This window comes from Actinia tenebrosa, unplaced genomic scaffold (genome assembly GCF_029948245.1).
Source record: "Actinia tenebrosa isolate PJP-AT-01 unplaced genomic scaffold, QUT_ActTen_1.0 PGA_scaffold4__44_contigs__length_22323623, whole genome shotgun sequence".
Classification (NCBI taxonomy): Eukaryota; Metazoa; Cnidaria; class Anthozoa; order Actiniaria; family Actiniidae; genus Actinia; species Actinia tenebrosa.
In genome coordinates this window covers 12,864,309-12,884,699 of record NW_028292581.1, presented here as the reverse complement: position 1 = coordinate 12,884,699, position 20,391 = coordinate 12,864,309, and the positions used below count along the sequence as shown (strand labels likewise).

At 36.6% G+C, this 20,391-nt stretch overlaps 3 protein-coding genes and 1 long non-coding RNA gene across 5 annotated transcripts; 2 read left to right on the top strand and 2 right to left on the bottom strand.

Annotated features, from left to right (window-relative positions):
- Positions 1-302: 302 nt before the first annotated feature.
- Positions 303-4,264, bottom strand: LOC116292046 (uncharacterized). 2 transcript variants are annotated; one of them, XM_089037132.1, is made up of 2 exons: positions 4,084-4,264; positions 303-1,908 (listed from the first exon to the last, which is right to left on the bottom strand). In XM_089037132.1, exon 2 carries the CDS (start codon positions 1,906-1,908, stop codon positions 1,222-1,224), a length of 687 nt encoding a protein of 228 aa, XP_088893258.1. In that variant the 5' UTR covers positions 4,084-4,264; the 3' UTR covers positions 303-1,221. The 2 variants fall into 2 exon arrangements, with proteins under 2 accessions (XP_088893258.1, XP_031555146.1); XM_031699286.2 differs by lacking the exon at positions 4,084-4,264 and adding an exon at positions 3,620-3,782.
- LOC116292048 (uncharacterized) lies at positions 3,055-5,810 on the top strand. Its single transcript, XR_004196630.2, has 3 exons — positions 3,055-3,077; positions 3,158-3,382; positions 5,587-5,810. It is a non-coding gene; the product is annotated as an uncharacterized LOC116292048 (long non-coding RNA).
- A 490-nt stretch (positions 5,811-6,300) lies between these two features.
- On the top strand, positions 6,301-8,793 carry LOC116292045 (vitamin K epoxide reductase complex subunit 1-like protein 1). Its single transcript, XM_031699285.2, has 4 exons — positions 6,301-6,486; positions 6,826-7,026; positions 7,693-7,802; positions 8,042-8,793. Exons 2-4 carry the CDS (start codon positions 6,845-6,847, stop codon positions 8,236-8,238), a joined length of 489 nt encoding a protein of 162 aa, XP_031555145.1. The 5' UTR covers positions 6,301-6,486; positions 6,826-6,844; the 3' UTR covers positions 8,239-8,793.
- A 770-nt stretch (positions 8,794-9,563) lies between these two features.
- On the bottom strand, positions 9,564-18,264 carry LOC148907117 (solute carrier family 23 member 1-like). Its single transcript, XM_089036386.1, has 13 exons — positions 18,169-18,264; positions 17,939-18,007; positions 15,323-15,406; positions 14,627-14,784; positions 13,931-14,025; positions 13,770-13,843; positions 13,175-13,331; positions 12,749-12,773; positions 12,287-12,407; positions 11,891-12,032; positions 11,305-11,558; positions 10,722-10,995; positions 9,564-10,397 (listed from the first exon to the last, which is right to left on the bottom strand). Exons 2-13 carry the CDS (start codon positions 17,993-17,995, stop codon positions 10,102-10,104), a joined length of 1,737 nt encoding a protein of 578 aa, XP_088892512.1. The 5' UTR covers positions 17,996-18,007; positions 18,169-18,264; the 3' UTR covers positions 9,564-10,101.
- Between the last annotated feature and the right edge of the window lie 2,127 nt (positions 18,265-20,391).

Below are 20,391 nucleotides of genomic sequence, written 5' to 3'. Positions count from 1 at the left end.
TGAGAGCAAGGTAGGCAAGGAAACAAAAACAAACACTCAAAAGACAAAAGAAAGGGTTAGTTGAAACTGAAGCAAAGCGTTCATTAATCCCGTTGGGACTAAGAGTGCCCAATAGGTGAATAAGCCGCATTTTACTCCGACGAAGGACTAGCGTCCGAAACGTCAGTAAGTTTTTTCATCTTTTCACGGTGTATAATTTACCTTTTTATCATTACTGTTTCATTAGAAACACCGACGCAGCTCACACTAGTTTTTAGCTAGTTATATTTTCTTTTAAAAAAGGTATCAAAATGAATGTCTAATAGTTATAAAAATCAGTTGCTTTATTTATCGAATCTCATCATCTCAATGTTGTATATGTTTAGTAACGAAATGGCAGAAACATATATTCCAATATACATCTTTTTATCTTATTGCTTTAGAAGGTTTTAGCTTCGATTGTTAGTTTTTCTCATCAAGATTTTTGGGCTTCCATTGTGAAAGGCCAGTTTCTATGCTAGATTCAAGACAAAAAAAGGCAACCTCGTCCCCGACTGTCATCGTACCCATGGTAATCTCAGCCGATTCCAAATCATGGCGGTCATGTTGAATTGGACTCGGCCGAGAAGACCCTAGGTACGAGGTGGAGATTTTGTTCATATTTTCAACATTTCAAATGTCTTTTTGAAGCTTTTTGAAAATTTAAAAATGGGAGGGGGGAGGTCACCAAAAATATATTTTTTCACTTCCAAATGAGGATATGGAGTTGATGGCCACACAAACGACCATTTTATTTGGAAGAAAATTTGATTTCGGTGAGACAAATATCCTGCACTATTATACATCGTAGACACTATATGAATTCCCAATGGTCGAGAACCTTCAGCTAGATAATTCTCACGATAGCTATCAGCATGCGCCAGCGATTTTTCAGCGGTCGATAGTTAAACGAGCCTGCATAGCATAGCGAATGATGGTGATCTGTGGGTCGCTTTTTAGGTATTATTTTAAAACTCTTTAAAATATAAAGTTTAGAGTTCAGGGCCCGGTTGTACGAAGCCTGGATAGGATAGCGCTATCCGACGGATAAATCTTATCCAGTGAATAAATTTATTGTATAACAGCATCGACTTATCCACTGGATAAGGATTTATCCGCCGGATAGCACTATCCACCAGGATTCGTACAACCGGGCCCTGTTGGCTTTTCACGGGAAAACAAAACACGAAAATGAAACCGGCATCACGTATCCATGTTATCAGCTAAAGGTAGCAGATCTTCAGCGTCGTTTGTTCGTTTCTGCTTATATCCACAATAATACATTGATAGGACCCTGTTGTACATCATCAACATGAATCCAACCATTGCCCCCAAACAAGGCCACAGTATTAAATTCAACACCTGTGTTTTTAACAACTGCTTGCTCGTTAATAAGATATAACCAGGTTGATTTGCTTTGTAATAGCAAGAAAAGGAGGTCCCAGGCCTTCCATATTTGTCTTTTAATTCTTTTAGCCTTTTGTAGACAGCATTTTCAGTCGAGCAGTCATAGTATGGTATTCTTTGAGAACAGTTTTCTCCAACATGTCTTCTGCATTTAACTACCAAGCCTTGGCGTAGCTCTCCCAAAGAATCCACGAAGGACGCAAAGATTTGTAAACACGGATAATAAATGACACATTTAGTAACATCTCTCTTGTCCGGTACAGGGCATTTGCAGCTTAGTCTATTGTAAGAGTCTGTTAATACCAGAAACTTAGTGACGTTACACATAGAATATACATATCCATTGTTTTCGAGCGATGGCAGTACTAAAGAAACGAAGAGAAGAAATCCAATAAAGACGCTTCCAGCCCAAAGAATCGTTCCACAAAGCTTTACACGGCTGGCAATCAAACTTGTTTTATCTTTTCTGAAGGTGGTTATCATCTGAAATGGGTGAAGCATCACAAGAATTTATTTTAGTGTTAAATTGCTTTGTTTTCAAATTGCTTTCCCCGTTACGTCTGCCTGACATTTTATTGATAAATTACTCACGAGCGCAAGAGGATACTTTACCATTCACTAAGGATTGAGAAATAACCTTTTAAGTCTGATAAAAAATGAAAATATACCGGATACCCGCTATTTCTCAACATTGCATTTGTCTGCAAACAATGTTTATTCCCGGATTTATTGTTCTTTTTAAATGCTATAAAAGTACATTGTTGCTACGTATTATTCTTCAAAAATGTCGAACGTCAGTTTATTAATTTATTACTGGAAGTATTCATCAATCACGAAAAGTTTTAGTTGGGTTTAAAAGGGGAAGGACAGACCGAAACAATCTATGGTGGCTTGTAAGGGCCAACCACATACAAAAAAAACTTGCCTTTTATCGCGCGATAAGTTGATTTATCGCGCGATAAGTTGTTTTATCGCGCGATAATCAGAGACGCTTTATCGCGCGATAAAAGGCTTACAAGCCACCGTAACAATCCGTTCGAATCCTTACAGAACTAGAAGATTCTATTTATTTGAATGCTATTCAGACATTACTGATAAAAGTCGTTTGGTGATCATACTATTCTTCCCAGTAGACCGAGGCAGTCGTGTTTTTTTTTTTAATCGCCTTCGTATATTAAATTGACCACGTGATGCCAATGTTGTACCACGTGGACAATTTAACTGCATTCGATCACGTGATGTTAAAAATTTGTCCACGTGATACAAAATTCACGATGCGATAGCCACACACACAAAAAAAGAAAAAAATCATATAAACATCAAAAACACTAAATGAATGAAACTCGTATTATCAAACTGCATGCGCCGACAAAAATTCAAGCTTAATGACCCGAATTGAGAGTTCCGTCTTACAAATTTATAATATACGTAACAGACAATGATTTGCATATTCGCACGTGAACGAATCGAGAATGAAGAATAGTGACTGGAGCGATATTTTGTGTTAAGGAATTAGCTCGTCTAGATTTGTCAATGAATCTAGTAATTATAAGATTAAAAAGGATATTGTATGTGTAATCTCAAGAATCGTAATTTGTGCATTCAAATTCATCGAAATAAATTTCAAAGAAATATTCGAAAATACATCAAATGTAAGTTTGTTGAGATTCATTTGACAAAAGTGGCGATATATGTTCGGCAGTCATTATTTGTATTTAAAAACTTTTTTCAGTGGAATGAGCGAACAAAACACCATCCTCTGGAACCCGGGGTTAACATTCTATCACTCGTTTCTCGCTTCTTAGAAACGAGCGACAAAATTTTACCCCTGGATCTGAAAAAGGCGTTCCTGTAGTAGACTTTTGAAAGCGAAGAGTATTTCCTCAAGATACCATGCTTGCTGCGTAGCCCTGAAGAAGGCCAATGGTACAAATCATCAGTCCAAGTAAAACTCAACGTAAGTACGACGAAACCGTAAAAAAAATTACCCTGACTAATACAGGTTGCTTAGTGATTTTTTTGTAACTGAGCTCCACCAAAGACTTTGTTTTTATTTCGGGTTTGTGGTATGTCCTACAGATTATTAGCTTAACGGAGCTTGCTTTTAGGTTGAAAATATCAACCTTGGAAAGAGCTCGTAATCATGTATTATGCGAAATGTCGATAAAGTTAATCCTATCTGCCTTACTCTTACCTTGCTGCGAAAAGTTGGACGACTGCAATCAAAGAAAGTCAACAACTTTTCCTTCACAAGAGTAGACATATTAAGAAATTCCTTTCGTTTTTTTCTTTCTCCTTGGTTACTGTAAGCCTATATTTTCATAACGTTTGTATTCGATAAAATCTAAACGTTTCCTTTCGACTATGAATACTAGACGAATTATATTTATTATGTACAAGATGTTAAGGTACGCTACCATTGCGGTTTCGTCATGAAAACAAATTAATATTGCATAAATAGACATATTAAGAAAGAAGATATACATTCCATTTCTTTTCGTTCTTTCTCCTTGGTTACTGTACTTCCTATATTTTTAGGCATTTGCATAAAAGCAATAACAAGTAGAAGCTGAATCTTCTCAGAGTCCACTCAATGAATACCACAGGAAACCCAATTTCTTGTTCTGTAAAATTAGTATTCGTAAAAAATGGACTTACCTTGATAACTTGTTGTGTCTTTTGACTTTATTGAAGCCAGTTTGGAGCGTTTTTACCGAGTTATTATTTTTTCTTCCCACCTTGATAACTTGCTGTATCTTTTGACTTTTTTGAAACCAGTTTGGAGCGTTTTTACGGAGTTATTATTCTTTTGTCCGGCCTACTAATGAAAATCCCCGGATCTGTCTGTATGAATGAGAGATGAATTGTAATATTTAGCACAAGCTGTTCAAGTTATGCTACCGCTGCGGTTTCATTCATCATGAAAACAAATTATTAATAATATCGCTCCAACTCCCCGGTTCAGGTAAACAGCTAATTTAAGCTATCTGATTTCACTATCCAACTTCCATTTTCTAAACCGGTATCGCTGCAGTGATCGGTGATGATGTGTGACAAGTTTAAACAGCTTTTTCTTTTGCGATAAAATTTAATTCATTCAAATTTGCATAGTCAATAGTTGTCTTTTTTATCAAAAATAAATAAATGAATGAATGAAAAAGGGGATTAAAATTCAGTTCGTGCATGATTAAAGCAAACATATTCTTCAAAGATTAAAAACATATTCTTGTTCAAAACCTTTAAAAAAAACTTGGGAGGTCACCGAATTCGTTTTTGTGGCTATTCTCACTTAAAAATTAATTAGCACGGAGCGCAGTATAAATGAACTTGCAAAGATTAAAACTCATATTCTTGTTCAAAACCTTAAATAAAAACTTGGGAGGTCACCGAATTCGTTTTTGTGGCTATTCTCACTTAAAAATTAATTAGCACGGAGCGCAGTATAAATGAACTTCATACAGTACCGTAAGTCTAGTGGCGGTGGTGTCCCTCTACAGTCCCCACTACAGTCGCGGATCTCGCCCCATAACTTAATCACTGAGACGTGATAATGAGACTGCCTCCTAATGCAGGCTTAGCCACTATCCCTTGTCATCGCGGAACACTACACAGGAAGCCCAAAAATTCCTAATGTATGATTAACATGAATAAGCAGTCACGCAGAGACCGCTCTTTCTCGGACAATAAATAAACTTCGGAACCAATTATCGCTCAAAAAACAAATCTCATATTACCGTGCAAAAGTAAAGCTGAGTAAGTAGACTTTATTTTCAAACAATTCACCAATACTATTCGTCATATATAGCTTTCCTTTGGTCTTCATAAACAGTGAAATGAAAGGTTTTGTATGATTTTTTCACCCTTTTTCCATCTGCAATAGTAGCATTTTAATTATCGCTCGCCCATTATTCCAAATTTTTTCCTTCTGCAATTCAAATTGTAGTTTGGTCATTAGGTCGATCATTCAACTTTTTCTTTCTTGTTTTTAATTTATTTATATATCTTTTTTTGTTCTGCAAATCCTTGGAATATTATACCAATTCCATGTTGGTTTAGACCAAGAGAATATGAATATTCTCTTGTTTAGACATAGCTTATTTTCCATTCCCTGTGCACCCTACCTGCAAGACCCCTGGCTACAGCCCAGAATTGAATATTTAGTTTTCAGTTCATTAAACCAAGACCATAATTCCAGACATCAAGTGCTGAACCGTCGTATGGCAGCGCGAAGCATTTACAGCTATGGCGGAGATTCGCTATCCGAAGATTTACAGACTGATCAGGAAGCTCGACCGAAGCCTAAGGGAGAGGTTAGTCGGCCCCTAAACCAAAGATGATTAACCCACCAGAGCAAACTCGAAATTTCAATTGTGACGCTGATTCCTTTAAATGCACACTCTTTCCAGAATTGATATCAACTCTCGGCTTTCCTTTCCATGTGGGATGTGCATTATGTAATAAATTCAGATCTGATTAATTTCATCTGACTTTGTCGTGTGCATATATTCACTCAGAAATTACTTACTTACACCGTGAAATAAGCGGATATTCTATATAAATTCGTTTAGAAGTGTTATTCAACTTGTCAGTAGCCCATCATTCACTACAATCAGTAAGATTGCTAGCATGAGCAGGGCATGCACATATAGTATGACAGCGCAGGACCATTGATTGGGCGGCTGCATCTGCGTGACAAAAACCTCTCTATCGACTCTTGGGTTTTACTAGTGAAAAAAGTGTGCAAAACATTTCCCTTATAGAATCTAATTCTTACTGCTTTAAAATATCAAGAAGTTTACCGCCTCGAATGCATTCAAAACTTTTTCTGGAAGTTGGGTTTCCTGTGTTACAAACGTCCAGTCCTTCTCTTTTTTCAAGATGGCGCCTGGATGAATTATGATACCTTTTATTTATTTTTTAATAAAGATTTTCCGGTTTAAGTAAAGTGGAATATTACCATGATAAGAACAAAGAAGAGATAGGGACACGTAGGCAACTAAACGCTAACCAATTCAGTGGTAAAACTCCTACATTTTCCTTCATCTTAAAGCTTATTTGAAGGTGAGTTTCTGAGAGCATATTTAATTTACCGCGGTAACCTTATTATTTTGTAATTGGTTTATTTTTGTTCAAGTTTTACGCTTTGATGATTGTCTCTTTTCTACTTTTCTTACGCTTTAATGATCGTCCCTTTTCTACTTTGCTCACAACATGAATTGAAAAAGGAAGCCATTTTAGCTATTAAAGTTTATCAATTAAGATTTTGAAGGTTTAAAGCGAAAGAAAATTAATGGGAATCCATCTATCCCTCTTTATTTGTTTTTTGAAAATTATCGTTTCCTAGTGGTTAATACAGAAAGAGAAAGGACTATAACACGTCTTCTCTCGTTTTTCTTCAAGGCACACCTAGCTTAAGAGCATGAAGTCCAGCCTTGGCCTGTTGCTTTCCCCATCAGTGGATCATGTTTTGTTCAGCGTGTTAGGCATCAGTGTTTCTCTTTACGCATTGTATATTGAGGTCAGGAAATCAAAGGACAAGAATTACAAGGCAGCTTGTGACCTAAGTGAGAGTATGAGCTGTTCCAGAGTGCTCACATCTAAGTATGTGGTAGATATACGAATAATATAATATAGATATGTGAATGAATAAATGTGTGCACTCATAAGTCATGAATAATAGCAAACACAATGCCAAGGACATCCATGTAAAGGTGGACTCCAGGGTTTGATAGCTAGTACCCCTTACAACCTCTGGGCTAATCTAAGTTAGGGCACTTAATAAACTCACAGATTGAACCCTTAAACAACCTCTCAGCTGATAAAAGTCAGGGCACAGCTAACCCCCAGATGGAACCCTGAAACAACCTCTAGGCTGATCAAAGTCAGTACATATGGTTAACTTACAGATCAAACCCTAAAACAGCCTCTGGGCTGATCTAAGTCAGGGCACGGCTAACTCACAGATCACACCCTATTAACAACCTCTGGGCTGATCAAAGTCAGTACATGGTCAACTCACACATGGAACCCTAAAGCAACCTCTTGGCTGATCTAAGTCAGGGCACAGCTTACTCACAAATTGGAATTTTGCGGAGGGAGGAAAACTGGAGAAAAACACTTGAATCAACAAGTGATAGTAATGAGTCCAGGAATGAAACTGGAGACCCTAGGCTAGGTGAGGCAAGTGTACTATCACCACCCTTTATTCATGTAGGGAACAGTAATCTTTTAAAACTTATTATTATTTAAACATTTTACTTATTGCAGGTATAGCAAAGGCTTTGGGATGGTTGAGTTGCTGCTTGGAAAGGAACATTTTTTGAACTTGCCTAATTGTATACTTGGAATTGTGTTCTACTCGCTTCAACTATTATTAGGTTGGTATAATTTTATACCCTCGTTACCAGAGGCTTTCTTAAATGTAATGGAACCCAAAAAAACCTTCGGGTTGATGAAAGTCAAGGCATTGCTTACTCTCAGATTGAATTAGATTTGAGCTTATAAGGTTTTGCATCCTAAAGATATTACAATTATGATAAAACTACCTTCAAGGAGAATGGTTTTAAATCAAGCTGTTGTCTTACAGCAATTTTTTCACATCTTTTCTTCCCTCTAGGCATGATTCACTCAAGCCTTGCAGTCAACCTCTTGTTTTTCACTTCCATCCTGTCATGTCTTGGGTCTGTATATCTTGCCATTGTTCTTTTTGTCATCCTCAAAGATGTGTGTCTTGTGTGCATGGCTACTTACATCATCAATGGTATTTTATTGTTTTTGAACTACCAACAATACATGTATGCTACATCCTCATAGGGAAATTATTCACATTCATTTAGCAGAATATATTGATAATGAAATAAACTCTCATGTATGTAAGATCAGGTTACCTCCTGGGGGGGGGGGGGGTACTCCCATATGGACTATACAGGGATGATCCGCTGAACAGGGTATGGTTTTTTGAGCTTCTTGTCATAAACAGGGTATGCAATTTCACTAAAGTTCCAAGTTCTTCCTGAGCTTCCTGTCATATTCAGGGTTTCTACTTTTGTATTGACCAAAACTGGTTATTATGGCCGTTAAGAAAATGATATGCGAGATGACATGATAATTGAAACAGGAACTCAGTGCAATAAATTATATCTTTTGTCATAAACAGGGTCTACAAATTTGAGTTTTTTTGTCATAGACAGGGTACCCCTTTCAGAATCCCAGCAGAACACCCCTACCCAAATTCTGGCAGAGTACCCCCCCCCGGGGTTACCTGATAGTGAAAGTCATCCTTTAGTACCATCAAACCTTTCTCTTTAATATATTGTAAATTACAAAAAAAAAATTTAGTGCAAAATAAACTATTGAATTGAATAATAATATTATATGCCATTTGTAGACTCTCATATTTTAGTTTGCCCCAAGAACATACAGTACAGGAACCGAGTAAAGTACCATCCACTTCCAACTCATTAATCGCGAGTGGCGAGTGAAAATAAGGCATAATGAGTTTCTCCAAAACAATGACACTCGCTTTGACTTGTTGCTCGCCACTTGCTAGCCTTACGAGTGTAGTATTAAATCAATATGCCATACAAGACATCGAAATAGCAAACTGTATTCAACATGTGTTTGCTACAAAACTAGTTTGAGTTGATTTCACGTCCGTGAGCGGCAGTAATCTTTCGTGATAAAATTTCTAGACCAGTGCCGATTGTGTATTACGTACATGTTGAAGGAAAGAAAAGCGTATTTATTCGAATCTATCTAGCTTATGAGAAACACTTGATATAGCTAAGTGTATAGAACATTAGAGCTTGTATTAAGCCCATTGAGGGGACTGGCTCACAAGGCTATTTGTACCAACTGGTTGTGTGACTCTACCAATTTTAAATTGACAAGTTTTATCAAAATGAAAATCAGAAACGAAAAGAGCACCTACTGTAATTCTCCATATTAGTAAGAAGGCAATTTTCCAGCTTATTTTGTCAACCATGAGGAGAAAAGACATTAAATGAAAAATCCGATATTTTATATCTTTAGGATTTATTTTGGGAAATTGGCATGCAATCACGCTTGCTTGTTCAATGAATTTAGGTACTCCATGACATCTTAAATGGTATTCCAACCAATTAGAGCACAGTTTAGGATTCATATTAAAGGTTTTATTAAACTTCATTATACATCTCGAACAAACAATTATCTAACACACTTCTTATACATATCTTTCTCACAAGCACAACTATTACAAACATTAGATATAGAAATATAGATAAGTTATAGTGCTTGGGAATGAGGTTATTCCGGGCAAAAGACCCTTGGAAATAAATTCGGAAAAATTAATTTCCGACTTCGCTGGGAAACGAACCCACGACCTTCAGAATTGTACTACCGGCTGAGCTAGAGGTCAGACTGAGAGCAGGCCGGGGTGAAATAAATGTTGGTTCGCAGTAATTATGATGCAAAGACGAGAATATGTAGACCCCGTAGCACTTATGAAATACAAGGTATAGAAATATAGATAAGTTATATATAGTGCTTGGGAACGAGGTTATTCCGGGCGAAAGACCCTTGGAAATAAATTCAGAAAAATTAATTTCCGAATTTACATTCGTTAATTATACAAGCATGTATCGAATCAAAAACAGTGAGTTTTTTTAAGAATTAAGAATTTCTTAAAGAAATTTTCTAAAATTTTGTTGTAATGGCTGGCTTAGGGTTAGGTACTGGATAATAAGGCAGAAATGGCACATATTTTGCAAACTCACATTGTGAAACTCGACTCAGACAGAAAGGAAGATTGTAGATATCATGGTCAAAGCTCTCTCCATCGTCATCATCCTCCTTCTGTTTCTTCCAGGCAAGCATTCCTCTCTCCTCTTTTGTTCCAGGAACAGTGTTATCAAAAATGCACCCAAAAAGACCAGCCACAAACATGTTGGTGGTCAGGAGAACAATGATAATCTGGTCAAGCTCTTTGCTACCTACATAGGAATTTTTAAAAATGAATCAATAAAATATTTTGTAAAGTTCAGGGTTCGTAGTCCTTTCAGATCTATGAAATATCTGCTATTAAAAAATAGTATTTTTGATGCCAAAATGTACATTTCAAAACTGTCTCGTTTATTACTCAAGTGATAAGCATAGTAATTTTACATAAACATTCAACAAAACCTTCACAAACTTAACTTTTGAATAGCTGTAGTCATTTCTAATTAATATGTACATAGTAAGGACATCCATGTCTGTAAGAATAAGTTTTGGCTTCAAGCATCAATAAAAGTGCCTTGTCAAATCTTTAAACTCACCTGTTTGAATGGCGGTCTTGTTCTTCTCAACCCAGTAAGGCACAGCCATTCCAAGCATCAAAGAGAAGCCCAACACAAAGAGATTCCTTGAGGAGTTCATGTCGACAAACTGCAGGTTTGATATTCCCACAGCTGTGATCATACCAAACATGACCATGAAGACTCCTCCCACTATGGGGTCTGGAATTGTCGTGAAAAGTGCTCCAAATTTGCCAAATAAACCCAGCAACAACATAAGCAAAGCTGCAACTTGTATCACTCGCCTACTCCCAACCTAAATAGACAGGGCACAATGAAAATTTTAACCCACTGAGGTTAATAGAAAGGAGATCTAGAACAAGATGGCATGGTAATGATACTCATGCCTCTGGCCGATGGTGTTCATCACATGAATAGAGTTTGTTAGGTGTATTCCTTGATTCAAAGGTTTTTGTCCCCCAGCAAAACATTTTAAATTCCAATTTGATCTGTGAGTTCAGACATGGCCTGTCTAATATCAGCCCAGCTAGAGATTGTTTCAGCATATCGACAAATTTTAAGGAATTTTAATGTGAAATGGTAAGAGTACATTATCATTAAATACCTTAGTGATTCCAATGGCACCAATATTCTCACTGTAAGATGTTGTACCATTGCCACTGCCCCAGGCACCTGCAAGTAGACAACCTACCCCCTCCATTCCAATGCCACGGTTAACAGCATGAGTAGGTGGAGGTGGTGCTCCACTGAGCCGTGCACAGGCAAAGTAGTCACCAATGGACTCAATCATAGAGGCAAGGACTCCAGCCAGCATGCCAAATATTCCTGCAAGACTTACTGTGGGAGTGCCCCATTGACCTAATGGTAACAGTGATAAGAAGGTCACATTGAGCTAACTTAATATAATGGAGATTTGGGTGGAGATATTACTGGTCAAATGTACGCATGGAGAGCTGCTCACCACCAAAAGCTAACTGCATGCAGATGACAGCTGGTATTTTTGTAATATTCGTTACTGGTAGATGTACAATACTGTCTTTCCTTTTCACACTGGAACTGAAGATGACTTCAGCTCAGGTTGTGGAAACGTCCGTCACCAACAAAAACAGTCTTTATCGAGACTTCACTCAACCAGACAAATACCTTTTGGTTGTTTTTAAAATTACAGTAAGTATAGTCACTGCACTTGCCTGGATAAGGGAATCGAAACCAATCAGCTTGCTGCAGCACTGAGATTCTTGCATCTGTTCTGGCTTTGGAACCCTTTGGAAATCCATCTGCAGCTGTGATGATCACACATACAATCCAAGAGATTATAATCGCAAGGATAATCTAAAAAATAGGAAAAATGAGCGGGATAAATTATGTACTCAAAAATAGTCTGAAAAGAGAAAAGGGGATACATTATTTTTGGTTTTCAGACGTCATTCCCAAGAGACATGGCAGCCATATTGGTGGTATTTACAAAGGATTCTAATGAGAAAGTTTAACACCAACAACATGGCAGCTATTGGCGACATAAGGTTCAAAGGAAGAGTCGATGGCTCACAGTACATTCAGTCCAAGAGTCTAATAATTTTACTTACTGGAAAAAGTCTGAAGACAGCAAACTTCTTCCTGGAACATCCACTATTTCTTTGGTAAACAAATACAGGCACTTCAAAGCCTCTGAGGTACTGGGAGAAGAGGATGATGAGTACCATAGTCCTGTAACAACCAGATAATAATAATTTATATTTACTATGATTAAATAATAACCACTAAAGATATATTTCATATTCAAATGATTTATGTATCAGCAGAGAAGACAGCAATCTTAGAATCAAGACAACATTATGTAATTTCAACCTTAAAGGTTTATTCCAAGACACGTTTCAACTTTGCTCATGCCATTGTCAGAGCGTAGGAGTATAGAATAAGAGGGCCTTTAATTTTCAAATATTCAAATGATTCAATCTGAAATGACTAGACTAAAGCTCTTAAAATTACAGATTGATGTAGCATTTTCCAGAAAGGACCAAGTACTATACAATTTGCAATGTACTTACAAAACTGATATCCCCCAATGTGTACCTAGAAAAGAAAAAAATAATAGCTTTTATTTATGTGGAATGATTTATAGGAAAAAAATATCTTGAATAATTAAAATGTAGCTAAATGTAATTCAGGCAAAGTTAGAATTGATGCCTGCTGTGAAAGGTTCAGTTTGCTGGTGCGGGATGTATGTCTCCTTGCTTGATAACACAGTATGTTAATTAAAATGAAAATGAAAACCTTGATATCTGTAACCTATATCCAGAAGAAGCAGAAGCACTTCAATGCAAGGCTATGTAGGAAAAAGATGTATCATCCAAGACAAGATGACTGACACATGAGAAAGATCCATATTGAGCAACAAATACTGTAAAGTATCAAAATTCTTTGATCTAAGCATCACAGCAAGATATCAGCCAAAGTAAGCATTCAATACATACCAGAGAAGTCAGCAGCAGCTTTAAATAGAGCCAGACCCACCAACGTCACTGTAGGTGCAATTGTAAGAGGACCAATAAACCGGAGCAAGAATCCAATTAGACCAGTAAACCCAATAATTATCTGGAAGAGAGAGGCTACCATGATGGCACCCTGAATCTGTTGATAAAATACAGCATTAATTTATTTTTACTCTTTGTGGTCTAGTCTCAATTGGTGGAGGATTTTGTTTGATTGCAAAAGTTCTATAAAGCTATTATGAATACGTAGTTCCAGAAATTCCGATCCCCCACACAAATTTGGAATTTCCGAGTGGATTTATATTTTACAAGGAGATTGTTTTTCATCATGGGGGATTTGCATATTATTTTCTCAGCCTAGTATCGTATTTTTATTTTTACAATTTAAATCTCAGCTATGTTTCAATCTTGTATCTTCACTTTCATATTCTAGACTCTGGATTGAACAGGACACTGCACAATCTCACCCTGTGTGCAATCACAATGTAAAATAAGAAGCTGGTACAGTTCATTTTTTAAATTTTGGAGGTAGTGCTTGATTAATCAGACTACAAACTTAAGAAAATCTTCAACCTGCCTCATTCATTCTTGACTTCCAGACATCTGGATCATGTTTAGAAGAGTTCATAGCAACTGATGAGTTGGCACTTGCTGAAAGATGAATGGTTTTTAATTCATTTGATTATGACTTCATGTAATTACATTTTGGTTGAATTTGGTTACTGAATGGATTCAAACCTTGTGCTGTTGCTGGGCATTGCCATTTGTCAAGTTGCAGGATTGCAAAGGTTGGACCAAGGAATGCAAAAGTTGCTCCCTGAACTATTGGCAACCTGAAATATTTTTTTACCTTATTAACAACTTTTAAATATTTGACAACAATTATACTGATTTAAAAAAAGGTATAAAATACTGAGCAGATCTAGAGTCATTGGGTATTTACCTTGATTTAAGTTCTTTTTTTATCTGAATCTAAATTCTTGACTTTAATCAACCCAGAGGTCGTTTCAGGGTTGGATCAGTGAGTTAGCTGTGCCCTGACTTTAATCAACCCAGAGGTCGTTTCAGGGTTGGATCAGTGAGTTATCTGTGCCCTGACTTTAATCAACCCAGAGGTTGTTTCAGAGTTGGATCTGTCAGTTAGTCATGCCCCGACTTAGATCAACCCAGAGGTGTTTTAGGGAGCCATCTGTGAGTCAGCGATGCCCAGACCTAGATCAGCCCAAAGGTTGTTCCAGGATTTGATATGTCAGTCAGAATTAGCCATGCCCTGATTTTGACCATCCCAGAGCAGGTTCAATCTATGGGTTAGCTGTACCCTTAATTTGATCAGTCCAGAGTTTTTTCAGGTTATAATGAAATATGGAGTTTTTAATGTTATTCATTATTCATTAATAAAATATATAAATTATTTAAAATATATATTATAATTACCTTGTCCCAAAGAAAGTTTGTAATAATGTACACAGTCCAGAAACAAAGAATATAGTGCTGATCACTTCACTTAAAACAAGTGGATTGTCAGCAAAACACATGGGTGAAGCAAGGACAAACGGGACAGCCACAGTTGAACCAAACATCGTTAGGTAGTGCTATCAAATAACACAAAAAACAATTTTAACCCCAAGGCCATCCAATCTACTTCTCCCTCATATATCTGTATCACTAACCGGGACCACTTGAAGAAAGTTAATCAAGACATAGAGTGAAAACAAAGGAATCTAATTTAAGTCAAACTTGAACCAATCAGGAGCAAGCAATGATCTTGATGTCTAGGTGTCAGAGAAAAAACTTATCAACAACCAATGAGTGATTGTTATTGGCTGAGGTCAATATGATAATAATTTTGCTCTCTCCTGATTAGCTGAGGTCTTTTTTATCTTAAATTTTGTTCAAGTGGTCCTGGTTTAGTGTGTGCTTACAGTAAACCCAAGATCTCAGAGGTGGGGAGCGCGTCTACTACCACTACGCAAGCCCTGATCCAATCTGATTGGCTAGAGAGCAGTTAGAAAGTTATTGCTCTGGACTAATCCACTTTTTCCTTTATTTTTCTTCTTTGTTTATCTTTATAATTTGTTATTCCCTTTACAAAAACCTTCATTATTATTATTAGTATATTCAAAAACATACCTGAAATCCCAGAAGGATGCATAGATACCATGAAGGATTATCATTTATTTTGTACATGATTCCAAACCCTTTGCCATCCTTTTCCTATAAAATATTTGACAAATACTAGTAGATACAAGACTGAAACCATTTCTGGGTACTTACTGCCATTTTTTATTATCAAAATGAAAGATTGGAAGTTTTTTTGTAGCTACTTATGATTTTTTTTCGTTGCTCCTTAAGGCGCGATTACACGGATACATTTTTTCTGCAACTTGTCTCGCAACCGAGTTACGACAAGTTGCAGCAAATTGTGTAAACCGTGTAAACGCTCATGCAACTTGTGTCGCAACAGTGCGAGACAAGTTGCAGAGAAAATTGCTCCGCGTAATCGTGCCTTACGATTGTGTGCAAAGCAAAGAGTGTGACAACGCCGCTTGAAATGGCCCGTGTGTTAAATCACTCAAGAAGAATCGGATTAATTACTCGCGTTTAAGGATCACCTAGACCACATTTAACGAAGAACTATAAATCCTATAATATTTTAAACTTTTGTGCATATACTATGTATAACACGTCAAATCGTATTTTAAGGTCAAATAATAATATGAGCACGTTGTCAGCACGTTTCAATTACACATCTCCCACTTCAATGATTTTACGTTTTAGTTTGCGTTCAAGTTTTGTACATTTTTTTTTTAATCACACGGGGTCCGTGTACCTTCCGGCCATTTGATTTTTAAAAATAAGAAAATTGAATTTCGTTCACCAATTTTTTTGATTTTATTGTTTTGAGAGTAAGAAATTACCAAAAATAGCATTTTTTTAATTTTTGATAATAAGAAATTAGCTTTTTTTGATTGAAATCTAAAAACTGAAATCAATTTTCAATTTTCAAAAAAACAAAAATTGAATCGTACAAAATTTACTCTAACGGGGGAGGGGTAAGACAAGTCGTGACTCTGTCCCAGGACCTTATCTGACAATGCATAATGTGCATTCTGATTAAAAATGGCCGCACTGTTGTCAAACAGAGGTGTCATTCGTATGTTTTACTATTTGGCATTAATCTTGGAAAGTTTTTCGTGGATTTTAAACACAGCTGGAACCGAAATAGTTGGCACAATGTAATTCAACGCTGGAACCTGAATATTCTGCCAAACGTTATAATCGTCTCGATGGTTCGGTGAAAGGAAAGGCTTGGTTTTTAACAGATTTTTGTATTATATGTCATTGGCCGGCGAGATGCAGCATAATTTGGAGATGCTTCAAGCAAGAATCAAAGCATTTTTTAAAGAGTATAATCGTTGGATTTGGCTTTTTTTTGTGTGGGTTTATTTGGAGTAAGCTTACGCAAGACAAGACAAGACAAATTATAACAACAACAATTTCCTTTTTATTGCTAATAATTTTGGATTAACTGTGTGGAAATATAAGCTTACAAGGCAAGAACGCAACAGGTATATATCAAAATGCTTAAAAAAATTCATTAGCATTTACTACAGTAGTACTACAACTTTATGCAGTACATCCTAATCAATCTACCAAGACTCAAAGGGATTCATGAAAACGAAATCCTGCTTCATGGCTAAGGGTATTATAATGTTGATGTACTATGTGATTTGAAAATTGGCTAATACTCCAAATAAACCCACACAAAAAAAGCCAAATCCAACGATTATACTCTTTAAAAAATGCTTTGATTCTTGCTTGAAGCATCTCCAATGCTGTATCTCGCCGGCCAATGACATATAATACAAAAATCTGTTAAAAACCAAGCCTTTCCTTTCACCGAACCATCGAGACGATTATAACGTTTGGCAGAATATTCAGGTTCCAGCGTTGAATTACATTGTGCCAACTATTTCGGTTCCAGCTGTGTTTAAAATCCACGAAAAACTTTCCAAGATTAATGCCAAATAGTAAAACATACGAATGACACCTCTGTTTGACGACAGTGCGGCCATTTTTAATCAGAATGCACATTATGCATTGTCAGATAAGGTCCTGGGACAGAGTCACGACTTGTCTTACCCCTCCCCCGTTAGAGTAAATTTTGTACGATTCAATTTTTGTTTTTTTGAAAATTGAAAATTGATTTCAGTTTTTAGATTTCAATCAAAAAAAGCTAATTTCTTATTATCAAAAATTAAAAAAATGCTATTTTTGGTAATTTCTTACTCTCAAAACAACAAAATCAAAAAAATTGGTGAACGAAATTCAATTTTCTTATTTTTAAAAATCAAATGGCCGGAAGGTACACGGACCACACGGCCTTTTTAGTTATTTGAGATTTTTCGCTTTCAAATGACAACTTCTGTATAAAAATAAACTTCGCTAAACTAAGTTTGATAAACTAAATAAACACCAAAGTCCGAATATACACGAATTGATTTGAATATTGACAGCTTCGCTACGCCTGAAGTTGATGGAATGTTCCTTGTAGGAATGTATATAGCATCTCATATCAGATCTAGAATAACAGCATCGATATCTCAAGCCTTGATTATCTTACTTTTAAAACAAGTATTGGTTAAGTAGGTCGGTTCTTTTTATAGCATTTTATTTACTGATATTAAGGAGTTAGTCACAGCGTGCACTCAATAATCTAATAAGGTTATGACTTCACATAATTACCTGAGCTGGTGAGTCTTTTTTATACGCGTTGTCTTCTTTCAATTCGTAGTCAGCCATGTCTCTAGTTTACTGTCAATTAAAAGAACCTCCTTGGTCAAAATCAGTTGGAGTAAGACATGCACAGATAGAATTTCGTAGTTTCCCGTAGTTTTGCTCAGCTTTGTTGCTGTTAGGCTTTCCAAACATATCATAAAAAGAATCCATAAATTTGTAACGAGACAGTCACTTACGTTTAGCTCCTAACAATATACTTTCTTTCACTGTCTTTGGCTGTAGCTTCGCGACCTCGTGCGTGCTTGTACTTGTACTTGTATTGTGCTTGTACATTGCACTGACGCCAGAGGGGGGAGGGGTGTGGAGGCGAGGCGCGAGCAGGAGGGGTAGGGGGAGGGGGTTTTGATAACAGGACTAGTAACGAAAAACCGGTATATTGAGGGAAGACAAGATAAAGAAAAACGCAAAAAAATATCTTGAACATGGTACATAGGATCAATGCATCTTCAAACTTTAACTTTCTATTGACGTCACGACTTCCTTCTCTGGGCAATACATAATTGGTATATGTAATAGGACTCCATGCTGTCCAATTAAGAAATAATTGGACGAGGAAAATTCCGAGGACTGACAAAATTGGACGAGGCCGTAGGCCGAGTCCTATTTGGTAGTCAGAGGAACTTTTCGAGTCTAATTATTTCTTTATTGGGGAGCATGAAATCCCATTACCTATTAATTATATAGCTGCCTGATTAATCCCATATCAACAAGACCTGTCCAATTAAGAAAATAATTGGACAGTTACCTATATGGGATTAATGAGAAGCTGTATAATTAATTTGTAAATTGTATTCCACACTTCACCCAGAGAAGGCCGAATAGTCCCTTTGAACGTATTGACAAAAAACAATGAAGTCGAGACTGGATTTGATTAGAAACACTCATTACGTAGATGCGTTTACCTCTGGTTAAGATACAGGGGCGTAGGGAGGTCTCGATTATAGATCGATACTTTATTGCTCAATAAAACCTTGCAGCCTAAGGACTGAAATACATTATAGCTTACAAAAAAAATTAATGTGTAATATGTATAAATGTACAAAAAATGTACAAAAAATTTATTTTTAAAATTATATGTCAAGACAAGACAATAAAATGTATTAAAATTTGGACATTATAAAATCTAGAAAATTTAATTGTATACATGTTTAAGAGTTCATTAGGAGTAAAAGTTCACGCTATTAGCATTAATAAGCTGTTTTGGCAACGACTTGTCTTGTACTTCAGCTGGAAAGTATGTTTGTTTCTCAGAATATAATCGTTAGAAACTTTGCTTGGTAAAAGCATAGAAAATTTGTGGTCATTGTCATTGATGATTTCTTTAAAGAGGTTTTCTCTTAGTTGTTGTCGTCTTTGTTCTAGAGAAATGAGGCCTGAGATTACGAGTGATAGTGAGTACGATGTTCCAGGATAGATTATGCGTAAGGCACGTTTTTTGAGTCTTTCAAGGTCTTCACATAGGTATTTTGGTAGAGAATTGTGGAACACTTGGCATGCGTATTCAGTCACTGGGTGGATACAGGTGATATAGAATAGTAAAAGATCTTTAAAGTCCAGATTAGATCGTTTTAGTTGTCGCAGGAAGTACAATCTTGTCGAGACTTTGGGAATAATCTCTTGGACATGAGGATTCCATTTCAGATAGTAGTATAGGGAATGGGGGTTCCAGCGCAATCTCAACACGGGCAAGACCCGTGTCAAAAATCCACCTACGGACAATCCCCACTCCAAGTGTGGTTGGGGGCAACAGCGCAAATATGTTAGTCTATATATGGAGTGCGAAGATTGTAAAGAGTTTGTTTATGATTTCTGTGTAAAGTGCTTGAAACCCAAGTTTGTACCTACTAAACCAAATAAGTATATTTGTTGTGGTAAGAAAATGCAAATAGAAGACGACACGTCAGCACAGTGTTACGAGTGCGGTAAAAATATTCGTAATGCCGTGCCTTGTGCTACCAGGGAACAATATTATTCCAACGGAGGTCGTAAGAAGACGCCATACAAAAGAATAAAATACTTTAGGGACTGGATGAGTCATATCCAAGGTTATCGACCGGTATATTTAGACAACGAAGTAAAGAAGAAAATCATAGACCATTTAGAAGAGCCAACCCCACAAAGTCTACGGAAGACATTGAAAAAATTAAAACTAGGGAAATATTACAAAGCTATTCCCTATCTTTTGTCTGAAATTACCGGTAAGTCTATTCCCGAGGTTTCTGATATGACAAAAGCCGAGTGGATGTTTTGTCGGCTGGATAAGGATATTCCTTATTACCCTGACGTAATTTACGAAATATTTTACAAGATAGACCCCAACCACCCCCTGTTAGGATGGATTCCAAGAAGATAGTGAACGATTACGTCATATGTTTTCAGCCAATCAAAACCTTCACAAT